The sequence below is a fragment of the Rhinoderma darwinii genome, chromosome 13 (genome assembly GCF_050947455.1).
Source record: "Rhinoderma darwinii isolate aRhiDar2 chromosome 13, aRhiDar2.hap1, whole genome shotgun sequence".
NCBI lineage: Eukaryota > Metazoa > Chordata > Amphibia > Anura > Rhinodermatidae > Rhinoderma > Rhinoderma darwinii.
Genome location: NC_134699.1, coordinates 59,496,896 through 59,511,021, shown reverse-complemented (window position 1 = coordinate 59,511,021; position 14,126 = coordinate 59,496,896). Strand labels below are relative to the sequence as shown.

The 14,126-nt window shown below is 48.2% G+C and overlaps 1 protein-coding gene across 1 annotated transcript; it reads right to left on the bottom strand.

Moving 5' to 3' along the window:
* Positions 1–1,216: 1,216 nt before the first annotated feature.
* BIRC5 (baculoviral IAP repeat containing 5) lies at positions 1,217–5,912 on the bottom strand. The gene is made up of 4 exons (XM_075846598.1): positions 5,673–5,912; positions 2,812–2,921; positions 2,537–2,654; positions 1,217–1,871 (listed from the first exon to the last, which is right to left on the bottom strand). The coding sequence occupies exons 1-4, from the start codon at positions 5,820–5,822 to the stop codon at positions 1,782–1,784; spliced, it is 468 nt and encodes a 155-aa protein (XP_075702713.1). The 5' UTR covers positions 5,823–5,912; the 3' UTR covers positions 1,217–1,781.
* Positions 5,913–14,126: the final 8,214 nt, after the last annotated feature.

The window sequence follows — 14,126 nt, the reverse complement described above, 5'->3', positions numbered from 1 at the left end:
AACTTTATTATTTTTGCGTGCACAAAGCGGTGTCAGGGATTTTTTTTTGCGGGACGGATTGTCATTTTTTATTAGTACTATTTTGGAGTAAATGTGACTTTGATCACCTTTTTATACATTTTTTGGAAGGAGACGTGACCTAAAAACAAAGATTCTGGCGTTGTTTTTCATGGTTTTTTTTACCGCGTTCACCGTGCGGGATAAATTACATAATAGTTTTGTAGTTTGGGTCGTTACGGACGCGGCGATACCAATTATGTATAGTTTTTTTGATTTTTACGGTTTTTCCCATAATAAAAGACTTACTATGGGAAAAAAGTGAGTTTAGCTTTATTTTTATTTGAAATGTGTGTGTTTTTATTGTTTTACCACATTTTTATTAACTTTTTTGACTTGTCCCACTAGGGGACATGAGGGCCTGATGCCCCGATCGCTACTCTAATACACTGCACTACATACGTAGTGCAGTGTATTAGCGCTGTCAGTTATTCACTGACAGCAAGCCTATGAGGACGCGCCGCAGGCGGGTCCTCATCGGCTCCCGTACAAGGCAGACTCGGACGCCATTTTCTGGCGTCCGATTGCCACAGCGACCCAGCGATTGCATCACTGGGTTGCCGATCGGGTGAAAACCTATCAGATGCTGCGCTCTATTGAGCGCAGCATCTGAGGGGTTAATCTGCCGGATCGGAGAATAGCTCCGGTCCTGGCAGTTACAGGAGGGTGCCAGCTGTATAATACAGCTGTCACCCCGCGGTGATGGTGCCGGCTCTGCTCCTGAGCCCGCACCATCACTGCGCCGTACATATACGGCGCTTTGCGAGAAGCACCTCCCGACAGCGCCGTATATATACGGCGGATGTCGGGAAGGGGTTAAGCTGTCCTATGACTAACCCCTTTTTGTAGAAGAAAAATAAATATAGTGTAGGTCCAACTTCTGTAATCAACTCAGCAGTGTGAGCCGCCACACATTACCCGCCACATGCCAGCCATTCAGATGAACAGCCGTCCATGTAATGCATGAGTCCCCGTCCCCCCTTTATAACGTTCATATGAGGGAAACCCTAAAGTTGTACTCTCACTGGGGAAGTCAATATGGTCACCAAATTTGCAGGGTCAGATCATTGACTCCAGTAGTTCCGCTGGGTGAGGGGCCGTAATATTGGTTGTCACCCAGCTTTCCCAACGAGAAATAAGGAGCAGAATAGACATTACACTCCGTTAAGAAACAAAACATTTATTAGAAATATGCAATGGAAATATACAGCAGTATACAGGACGGGAATAACTTGGTGACCTCTATTAAGCCATGTTCACATAAAACACTGCTCTGTTGTCAAGGGAAACCAGTCCCTGATTTTCAGCCGTTGTTAAAGCATCAAGCGTTTATTAATGCATTTTTTTTTACGAACGTTTTTTGGGGAGCGGTTTTTCTATTGAATCAAAAAAAAACGGTTCAAAAATTGACACGCACTTTACGGTGAGTTTTTTTTAGGCACTATTTTTACAAACGGTCACGTTAAAAAGAAAAAAAAAAACAACACCCTGTGGAAGGAAACGCAGTTTTACCCATTGAAAATCAATGGGCAAATGTTTGGAGGCGTTCAGCCTCCATATTGTTGGGTGTTTTTCAGGGTAATTAGGGCTTGAAAAACGGCTGAAAATAGGCAGTGTGAACATGCCCTTACTCTGCTCACAGCCAGCAGTACATTTTTAGGTAAAGGTTTCTATACAATGGAACACACAAGAAAATATACAAAGGAGAGCGGGGGAGGAGGCGATCATTCATCTTTACTCAGCTTTTCCAGCACTTCTCTCACCTTCTGTGCCGACCTCTGGAACCTCTCGATGTGCTGGCTCTTCACTTTTTGCTGTAAAATAATAAATTGGACAGGATATAAGAAACATTACCCTAATAAATAGCACCCTCTGGAAATGGGGCACCGAGAAGTGCCCCAACGCCAGACTGACCGAAGTTATACTAGTGCCCATGAGACAAGTGTCTGCCTGCCTGCCAGGCTGCTCAGTAAGGACCTCACCTGTGAAACCCAAGTCTGCCACCCAGGACAGAGCACGTCAGTTCCATTGAAGAGAATGGAAGGGAACTGTAATACTACAGATAACCTGTGGACAGGTGTGGCGCTGTTACTCTACTCCTGGGTATCCCCATTAAATAAACACTCCAGGCACAACTACAGTTGTCCCTAGTTGAAGGCCTGAGCGGAGACGGACGCAGCATCCGGTGTACACTTTACCGCATATACACGCAGAGTAGTGTCACCTGACCTCCTCTGCCAATCATAGTGTGCTAAGGAAATAGTGTCCACCACAGTGAGCCCTGATAGGTTGCTTTGATAAACCAACCCATTTTTTTCCTATGCACTAGTTTTGCTATATCTCCCCCAAAGAGTCTCGGGGATTGTTCATCCCCATACCATACGGAGTCCAACTTTGATTGTTTGGGGGGGGGGGTGCTAAAATCTGATTGGCCCCTTCAACTCTTTGCCAGGCTTGATTGATCAATGGATTCTCTCACCATTTTAATATTCATCCGCTCCCTGTCCAGCTTCAGGAACTCCATGAGTGTCATCTCTTCAGCCTTTTTCTTCTGGGCAATGAACAGACAGGCAGAGGAATGTTTCTTATGTTCTTTCCTGGAAGGGTTGTATATAGAAGTTGTATATAAAAGTGGCACCTCCGACAAATATGGCCGCCATTACAACACCCCCGCACCCGTCACTCAGCTTAATGTGCCCCAAGGATACAAAAGCGCCAGGGATCCCTTATCTTATCTCCACACATGACACTTACATGGGGTCGTCCTCTGGTTCCCATCCTTCCAGCTCCTTTAGGCAGAAGAAACACTGTGCGACATCAGGGCTGTTCCCACTGGGACGGTGGATGAAGCCGGCCGCAGCCATCTGTCATGAGAAAAGCAGTGGTGAGTGACTAGATCTACAACCAGGGCCGCCATGTTGACAGGAGAGATGGTGTAAAGACAATATGGCAAAATCTCCTGGTAAAGGGGTCACTGTGGCAGGGCTATGTGGGGGCGAGGTCAAGGAGAAAAGAACCTGGCAAGGGCTCTGGACAGGCATCAGGGAGACAGTGAGTGGCAGGGGCTTTTAAAATAAATCATTGCACTGTAGATACTGGATGTAAAGAACAGATAGAAAGCAGCTCCAGCGCCGGCCACAGTCACTCGTCCTCTAATTATATTGATCCAATTGCGGCCGTGTCCCCGACAACAGTCATGTCTGTACTGCCCTGTCTACAGCTCTATATTCAGGATGGATGTACTACAGCTCCCAGCATCTCAGCAGACTGAACCTGCAGTGGAGCATGGATGGAGATTCTGCCCGCTCACCTATGTGACGCCAAGCAGATACACACACCTATGTAAGGATCAGATTATATACACACGCACCCCTATAGACAGACACTCGATGCTGAAGTTGGTTTCATATTCAAAGTATTTTTATTGGTTCAGTGACTATGTAGAACTTAAATTACAATGACCCGGTGCCCTGAGGAGAATAAAGTTGAACGCAGCCCAAAAATAGGAATAAATTGGCACAAAATGTGGAATCAAGTGGGCAACCAAAAGTGCGATTTAAAGGGTTAAATAACATAGGGCCACTGAGTACACACTGTAGGCCCAGAGAGATTCGCAGGTTGAGACCAGACTGGACCAAAGTGGTTCGGAGCATAAAAGCTGGCATCAAAGTTGGCAGACGGCCACTGATTTGAATAAGTAACTGGTAGGCCGACACTTTGTGGCACTGCTGATGGATTTTAACTATTGAGCTACAGTCCACATGAACGCATTGAGTTGCACGCAATCTTGTGGACTGCAGCTGTCACTCAACAACCCAAAATGAGGCCCCATGCACACAACTGTAAAAAAAAATTAAAAACAATCTCCGTAATTGTGGGCCGTAATACGGTCGGCAATTACGGGCCCGTCCGATTCTATTGGCCGTGGACACCTTTCCGTATCGGTACGGATAGGCGTCAGTACCGTAGAACCGTGCCGGGAATTATGGCGCATGTCCTACTTTTCAGTTTTTATGAGCCGTGCTCAAAAATGCGATCGTCCATGCTCGCAAACGTGAGCCGTGATTACGGGCACGGCCATGTGGGCCCCATGCACATGACCGTATAAGCAAATACTGACCGTAAATACAGTGCCGTATTGCTTTATAGTCATCAGCAACGTACCCATGTCTGCTGAATAGTATCCGCAAATACGGTCCGTAGTGCATCCGTATATACGACTCCGCAAAGAAGGAGGCCTGGTTGATGGGAAATCCCTTTTGTGTCGCTTAGCAACACTTCTGTATTTGCAGATGGCTATCCGTATTTGCGGCTCCGTAGTCATCCGCAATTTTGGCTTCCTCCATAGACTTCTGCGGAGCAGTCCGTGCTGCAATTGCAGACCAAGAACGGACACTCTCTCCCAGCACAGTTCTGCAGCACGGACACTCATCCATAGCGATACGGAAAGGTGTCCGCGTTCAATGGAAGTGAATGGGTACGTTTTTGCACGGTCGTGTGCATTGGGCATACGTAGAACTAAAAAAAGAAGTTTCGCTGTAGCCCTGGCCTAACCCTTTGTACACACCAGTTGCTTATTCAAAACAGTAATCAGTGGCCATGTGCCCACTTTGATGCCAGCTTGTTTGCCCAGAACCACTTTGGGCCGCCTGGACACTACTTGAATTTGAAGTGGGTCATCAATCTCTCTGGGCCTGCAGCATAAACTCAGTGGCCCAAAGCCTTATAGAAATGAATGGAGCCGTGTAAACCGCTGCTCCATTCCAATGGGGCACCCAGGAACTGCGCGGTAAGGGGCCTTTTACACCGGCCGGTGCAGCGAGCACCAATCAACGAGAGATTGTTGATCGGCTAGTTTGCTCCTGTTACACAGAGCTATGGATGGGGGCGAGCGGTCATTACTCCGATCACTCCTCCCCATATATTATCATCATGTCGGTAGCGTGTCTCCCTGTTTACACACCGAGATGTGCTGCCGACAACGATAATATTTCACTTTTTTTAAAACTATACGCCCAGCAGATGATCCAGCGTTTGCTCCTTCATCTGCTGATCGTTCCCGTTTACACAGGACAATTCTAGGCAAATCGCGTCATACGAACGCTCGTCTGCCCGATAATCGCCCAGTGTAAAACCCCCTCTAGCAGTGGTGGTCCCAGCGGTCAGACCCCCACAGATCACATATTCCATAGCCAATATTGATCATGGGAAAACCTCTTTAAAGGGGTTATTCCACCATATCAGCTTATCCATAGGATAGGTGATAAGTGTTTGAACACGGGGGCCCCTCCAATCTAGATTTAGGGATCCCTGACCAAACATCTCGGCGGTCAAGCATGTGCACGGTCGTTCAGGACCCCCGTTCTCTTGATTGGCAGGGACCCCCACCGATCACACACCTATTACTCATCTTAGTTGACCACTTTGACGCCCTTTTTTTGTGCCCATTCATTTTTCTCGGGTGTTTTCAGCTTCATTCTCCTCAGGGCTCCCCGATCATTGTAATTATTAAGAAAGTATTTCCCCAAAATCATTGAACCAGGAAAAAAAATTTAAGATACTTTCCCTGTACGTAGGGAACATGGGAACTTCAGGGACTCTGGTCTTCCGCTTACCATTTCCGGTGTACAGGCGCAGCCCTCGGTGAACGGCCAGTTGCTGAAGGTCTGGACCCGGGTGTCTAGCAGGTAAAGGCGCCATTCGTCCGGTACCGCGGGCTCTCCGTGCTTAGCAGCCGGCAGGACGAACGGAGACTTCATATCCATGGCGCACAATTTAAAACTAGCGCTGTTCTGACGTCACGGTGCAAAGCACCACGGGAAAAGCTCTGCTCTTAATGACCCAGCCTAAGTTCCGCCTTGTATAAGAACTACAGAACCCGGAATGCACTGCGGCATGACGCTACACGCTGTGACGTCATCTTAAATAAACTTTATTGACTGGTCATTCCTGACATTCATCTTTTATTGACTCCAGCTTGGTAGAGATTCTTTTCTCTCCAGTGATATTAATAGAAAATAGCAGAGTTTTAAATGTAATGTATAGTAAGCATGCTTATTGTTTCCAACAACAACCTTCAGAATTATGAATTCAGCTCTGGAGTATAAAAATGTAATGTATAGTAAGCATGCTTATTGTTTCCAACAACAACCTTCAGAATTATGAATTCAGCACTGGAGTATAAGGCCGGGTAACGTAGCCAACAGTCGAGGCTGGTACCCTGTTCGGCACGGTTGTCAAATTTTGTGTTAATGACTGCACGTTGTATAACGGCTGTTTACCTGCAAAATTATTTGGCTATTAATAAGTACACCCTTTCGGCCACACGATTTTTCAGGTAAATAGCCGTTCTACAACGTGCGGTCATTAACACGAAATTTGACAACCGTTCCGAACAGGGTACCAGCCTCAGCTGCTGGTCACGTCAATGCTGCACCATCAGGAACTGTAGGGGTAACCGTAGGGGTAGCTCTTATATTGTTTTTTGGAGCTGATTTTGACTCAAACTGCGTTGGAATCAGCGCCAAAAACACCCTAAATCACCTTCTATTGATTTCAATGGGAAGCAGAGACATTTTTTTATTACCCAGATGGCTCCTGACTGCTCGAATAAAAAAATAGCGACATGCTCTTTTTTGGAGCGGTTTTCGCCTCTGACATGCCATTGAAATAAATGGGAGGCAGAAGAGAAACGCGCAGCTTGTTTGAAGCGTTTTTTTTTCAATTGATCAAAATGTTTACAGACACATTACAAAATCGTTTCCTGTGCAGTGTTCTAGGAGTGACTCACCAATCACAGCTCCGCTTGTAGCTTCCCCCGCTCACTCAGGTGATGTTTTCTCTGATTAGAGTCGTTCACTTTCCCTTTTTTCTCCATCCGGCCCAGACCACTGTGATGACTTATTCCAGCCACGACTCATCTCTGCAGAAATTGACACACAGACATGTTGGTTTCTCACTTTTCCAGCACCCTCCCCTCCTATACCCCATCCTCTAAACAAACTCGTAATCCACAGTGCCCTAGATAATGATCCCTCAGTGCTCGACACAATAAAAGTGCCCCATCAGTAACTAACCGTGCTACCTGCAGATAACACCACACACAGCCCCCCTGTATCTAGTGCCACACACAGCCCCCCTGTATGTAGCGCCACACACAGCCCACCTGTATGTAGCGGCACACAGCCCACTGTATATAGCGCCACACACAGCCCCCCCCCTGTATATAGCGCCACACACAGCCCCCCCTGTATATAGCGCCACGCACAGCCCCCCCTGTATATAGCGCCACGCACCGCCCCCCCTTTATATAGCGCCACACCACCCCCTGTATATAGCGCCACACACAACCCCCCCTGTATATAGCGCCACACACAGCCCCCCCTGTATATAGCGCCACACACAGCCCCCCCTGTATATAGCGCCACACACAGCCCCCCCCCTGTATATAGTGCCACACACAGCCCCCCCCTGTATATAGCGCCACACTGCCCCCCCTGTATATAGCGCCACACACAGCCCCCCTGTATATAGCGTCACACACAGCCCCCCTGTATATAGCGTCACACACAGCCCCCCTGTATATAGCGTCACACACAGCCCCCCTGTATATAGCGTCACACACAGCCCGCCCTGTATATAGCGCCACACACAACCCCCTGTATATAGCGCCAACACACAGCCCACCCTTGTATATGGCGCCACACACAGCTCCCCCGTTTATAGCGCCACACACAGCCCCCCCCCCGTATCTAGCGCCACACACAGCCCGCCCTGTATATAGCGTCACACACAGCCCGCCCTGTATATAGCGTCACACACAGCCCGCCCTGTATATAGCGCCACACAGCCCGCCCTGTATATAGCGCCACACACAGCCCCCCCCTGTATATAGAGCCACACACAGCCCACCCTTGTATATGGCGCCACACACAGCCCCCCGTATATAGCGCCACACACAGCCCACTGTATCTTGCGCCACACACAGCCCGCCCTTGTATATAGCGTCACACACAGCCCCCTGTATATAGCGCCACACACAGCCCGCCCTGTATATAGTGCCACACACAGCCCCCCCTGTATATAGCACCACACACAGCCCACCCTTGTATATGGTGCCACACACAGCCCCCCGTATATAGCGCCACACAGCCCGCCCTTGTATATAGCGCCGCACACAACCCCCCTGTATATAGCGCCACACACAGCCCACCTGTATATAGCACCACACACAGCCCGACCTTGTATATAGCGCCACACACAGCCCCCTGTATCTAGCGCCACACACAGCCTGCCCTTGTATAGCGCCACACACAGCCCCCCTGTATATAGCGCCACACACAGCCCCCCCTGTATATAGCGCCACACACAGCCTCCCCTGTATATAGCACCACACACAGCCCACCCTTGTATATGGCGCCACACACAGCCCACCCTTGTATATGGCGCCACACACAGCCCCCCGTATATAGTGCCACACAGCCCGCCCTTGTATATAGCGCCGCACACAACCCCCCTGTATATAGCGCCACACACAGCCCCCCTGTATATAGCACCACACACAGCCCGACCTTGTATATAGCGCCACACACGGCCCCCTGTATCTAGCGCCACACACAGCCTGCCCTTGTATATAGCGTCACACACAGCCCCCCCTGTATATAGCGCCACACACAGCCCACCCTTGTATATGGTGCCACACACAGCCCCCCGTATATATCGCCACACAGCCTGCCCTTGTATATAGCGCCACACACAGCCCCCCCTGTATATAGCACCACACACAGCCCACCCTTGTATATGGTGCCACACACAGCCCCCCGTATATAGCGCCACACAGCCCACCCTTGTATATAGCGCCGCACACAACCCCCCTGTATATAGCGCCACACACAGCCCCCCTGTATATAGCACCACACACAGCCCGACCTTGTATATAGCGCCACACACAGCCCCCTGTATCTAGCGCCACACACAGCCTGCCCTTGTATAGCGCCACACACAGCCCCCCTGTATATAGCGCCACACACAGCCCCCCCTGTATATAGCGCCACACACAGCCTCCCCTGTATATAGCACCACACACAGCCCACCCTTGTATATGGCGCCACACACAGCCCACCCTTGTATATGGCGCCACACACAGCCCCCCGTATATAGTGCCACACAGCCCGCCCTTGTATATAGCGCCGCACACAACCCCCCTGTATATAGCGCCACACACAGCCCCCCTGTATATAGCACCACACACAGCCCGACCTTGTATATAGCGCCACACACGGCCCCCTGTATCTAGCGCCACACACAGCCTGCCCTTGTATATAGCGCCACACACAGCCCCCCCTGTATATAGCGCCACACACAGCCCCCCCTGTATATAGCGCCACACACAGCCCGCCCTTGTAGATAGCGCCACACAGCTCCCCCTTGTTGATAGACACACAGCTCCCCCCCTTGTTGATAGACACAGCTCCCCCCTTGTTGATAGACACACAGCTCCCCCCTTGTAGATAGCCACACAGCTCTTCCCTTGTAATTAGTGCAAACAGAGCGGAGAGCGGTAGCCTACCGCTACCACTCTCCGCTCTGTCTGACACCACTCACCGTCAGGAGGTGGTCATGCAGCGAAGCGGCGGAGGATCACTTTGAATGAGGTCAGCGACAGCACAGGACTGGACCAGTCACCTGACCTCATGTCAGGTGACTGGATTGGTCCACTTCCAGCACCGACCTCACTTGGCAGCGGCCGGCCTGCATATTTTCAGGTTCCACAGAATCTGAAAATATATGCCTGGCCGCGGCATACTATACCTTTTCACTGCGCATGTGAATTTTGGCGGGAGACTGCCGAAAATCCCAGACGTTGCTTTTTCCTGCCGGACTCTACGGACGACAGAAAAAAACACCCATTTTTGCGGACTGTCCGTAAATTTACGGATGGTTGGCAACCCTGGTTGTGAGGTGCGACCTCCACGAATCAGACTTGGTTTTCTAGCACCTCCCACAGAGGATCGGATTGAGATCTGGGGAATTTGTAGACAAGTCAACAACGACGTGAACTCTTTGTCATGTTCCTCAGACCATTCCTGAACAATATTTGCGGTGTGGCGGGGGCATTATCCTTCATAAAGAGGGCAATGCCATTAGGGAACACCGCTGCCATGAAGGGGGGTACTTGTCTGCAGCAATGTTTAGGTCGGTGGTACGTGTCATAGTAACATCCATATGAATGGCAGGACACAAGGTTTCCCAGCAGAACATTGCCCAAAGCATCACACTGCCTCCGCCGGCACCTTCTTCCCACAATGCATCCTTCTGTTATTTCTTCCCCAGGTAAGCGACGCACACGCACACGCACACGCACCCGGCCACCCACATGATGTAAAATAAAACAGGACTCATCAGATCAGGCGGCCTTCTTTTATTGCCCCATGGTCCAGTTCTGATGCTCACGTGCCTATTGTAGGCCCTTTCGGCAGTAGACAGGGGGCAGCATGGGCACTCTGACTGGCAGCCCCATATACAAGCTGCGATGCTCTGCATGTTCTGAAACCTTTCTATCATATACAGCAGTAAAGTTTTTCAGCAATTTTTGCTACTGTAGGATCGGACCAGACGGGCTAGTCTTCACTCCCCACACACACAATTAATGAGCCTTACGTCTCGAATTACGTCCGAAAAGACGGCTCCAAACCGTCGGCAAACATCTGCCCATTGAATTCAATGGGTCTTACGGTGTTCTGTGCAGACAGGCTTTTTTTTTTTTTTTTTACCCGCCGCTGTCAAAACACGACGCGTTAAAAGACGCCCGCCTCAAAGTGCATGTCACTTCTTGGGACGCAATTGGAGCCGTTTTGGAGCCGTTTTTCATTGACTCCAATGAAAAACAGCTCCAATTACGTCCGTAACAGACGCAGCGAAAAACGCGTGCACTTGTCAAAACGTCTGAAATTCAGGAGCGGTTTTCGCCTGAAAACAGCTCCGTAATTTCAGACGTAATTGGCGTTGCCGTGTGAATATACCCTAACTCAGATCCTTAGGGCATGTTCACACGGCTTATTTTGGCTTATTTTCAGCCGTAAACGCCCGAAAAAATGGCTGAAAATATGGAGGCTGAACGCCTCCAAACATCTGCCCATTTCAATGGGGAAAAACAGCTGATCATTCAGACGGGGTGTTTTTACACGGCCGTTTGTAAAAACGGCGGCTAAAAAAGAAGTGCCTGTCACTACTTGAGCCTCTTTTGGAGCCGTTTTTCATTGGGTCAATAGAAAAACAACTCCAAAAACGGCCGTAAAAAAACGCTTCAAAAAGCACTTGATGAATAAAAAATGGCTGAAAATCAGAGGCTCTTTTCCCTTCAAAAGTGCTCTGTATTGAACAGACGTTTTTTGTTTGCCGTGTGAACACAGCCTTACACTTCTCCATTTTTCTGCGTCCAACACATCAACTTTAAGGTTGGGTTCACACACACTATTTCCGGACGTAATTCGGGCATTTTAACCTCGAATTACGTCTGAAAATACGGCTCCAATGCGCTGGCAAAAATCTGCCCATTCATTTGAATGGGCTTTACGATGTTCTGTGCCGACGGTCATTTTTTTTACGCGCCGCTGTCAAAAGACGGCGCGTAAAAAAGACGCCCGCGTCAAAGAAGTGCCTGTCACTTCTTGGGACGTAATTGGAGTAGTTTTCCATTGACTCCATAGAAAAACAGCTCCAATTACGTACGTGTGAACATACCCTAAGACCTGACTGATCACTTGCTGCCTAATATATCCCCACCCCTTATCAGACGCCATTATAACCAGATCATCAATGTTATTCACTTCACCTGTCAGTGGTCTTAATGTTATGACAACCATAGTATACGTCCAATTGACGTATCTTAAAACAACGGCCGTCACACGGATGAATGTATTTCAATTGGGCCGTTCACCGTGGGGCCGTTTGAAGGGTCAGTTGAAAAAGAGAACACATCCTATTTTCTTCCGTTTTCATAGGTCCCTCAAGAGACTCAAGTCCATGCGGATCCGTGAAAACGGGTCCTGCACGGGTGCAACTTGGACGTTTGCATGTTGCATGCGTTCATGTGAATCTGGCCTTAGCCGGTAGTGATGATGGTCCCGCTGCTGTTTATGGCAGCCTGTATCCTGCCAACAGAACTGCAGATACTTGTGGTTGTAAGTAGAATCAATCCCCAGAATACATAATTATGCAATTCTGTAAAGTAGAAATGTGACCAGTTGGGATTCTTGTCAGTGCTTATATCAAAACTGCAACCAATCAGAGCTCAGATTTAATTTTATACACCCTGGAAAATGAAATGGGAATCCTGATAGGTTGATAATGGCTGCTGCACGGGGTGACATGGGTAATTTGTGGCTGAAGTAATTTGTAGGACTCGCAGCTTAGGGGACATCCATTTTTATGTAAATAAATCTTCTGTATAACGAAAAGTTCTTCTTTCTAATATACTTTGTGTTTCAATTCTTCGCTAAGATCTCAGCTTGCAGTCAGTGACTGGAACATCCTTGTTTACATTCAGAGACCTAATACTTCTCACAGCTGAGGGGTTGCTATAATTGTATCCAGTCCGGATGATCTTATGTTAACTCCAGGCTGATACATTTACCTGCACTGATACATTGTAACAAACTATCAGAACAGTAGAGAGATTTGTGGTCAGATTTGCCATTCGGAGTCTAGGAAAGCTGTGGTAGTCGTAATAGCCACCATTGGTTGTCACCCAGCTTTCCCAGGATCTGATAAGGCTGGTGATTCTTGTTATAATTACAGTCAAAGTGTTCCTGGAAGAAGAAGACGCCTCGTCAGCCATAGACAAACATTAACCCTGCTACCATTTCCAGGACAGGGATTACAATAAATGAGATTAGATGCAGGGGGGGGGGGGGACAGACACATTCCTGGCCACAGCATCCCACCCATTAATCGCCTGTAAGTATGTGAACCCTACAGTATCAGGCTGCTTATAAATATAAGATAAATGCTTCTTTGTTGTATCTGTTTCTGGGAAAGCTGGGTGACAAGCAGTGTGGCCTCCATTACAGCTCCCACAAGGATGTGCTGATTATGCAGGAAAAAAAAAAAAAAGAGTCTCCAAGGGCGCTGCTGCACTAAGGACGCATTAGGCATGAAGGGTGAATGACATCAAAGACACATTTATTGAAAACAAGAGGCTACGCGTTTCAATGCCGCACCAGCATCTTCAGGCCTGATGAAGATGCCAATGCGGCATTGAAACGCGTAGCCTCTTGTTTTCAATAAATGTGTCTTTGATGTTATTCACCCTTCATGCCTAATGCGTCCTTAGTGCAGCAGCGCCCTTGGAGACTCTTTTTTTTCCTGCATAATCAGCACATCCTCTGCGGTTTTCCCTGGAACACCGGTCCTAAGTCCTGGCAGCAGCAGCAACGGTTCTCTCAATTGTTCATCACCCTCTTACCCAAGGTGAGCAGCAAATTGTATATTGCACCTCATTCTACCTGGGTAATCTACACTATGTGGCGCTGTGTTTTCTATTTCCTAGCTCCCACAAGGGTAATCACCCAGCTTTCCCTGAAGAACAAATCTGCCTATGTTATACAGTAATACTTTCTCTGCTCTTATATAGCTAAATAACTAGGTAAAATTACTATTCAGGAACCAGGAAAAGCTGGGTGTAGATTCTCTGGTTAGAAACCGTTTCTCCAACGATTACCTGAAAATAAGAGTGTCAAGCAAGTGTTTGTTATATCTTTTTCTAGGAAAGCTGGGTGACAAGTACTACCACTTCTATTACAGATCCCCCAGCTTTTTCAGACTCCTGAATACCAAATCTGAATAGTTATCCAGTGTTACTTCCCCTGCTTCTGTATCACTGCATAACTAGACAAGTTGTCACCCAGATTTCCCAGGCTCCTTAATGGCAAATCTTACTTGTTATAAATACATTTGCCGCAAAAACAATGTATGGAAGCGCCATGTTGGTTGCCACCCAGCTTTCCTAGAAACGGAGATAACAACAGACAAATAGATTTGTAAGTAATTCAGAAGAGGATGACTTATAC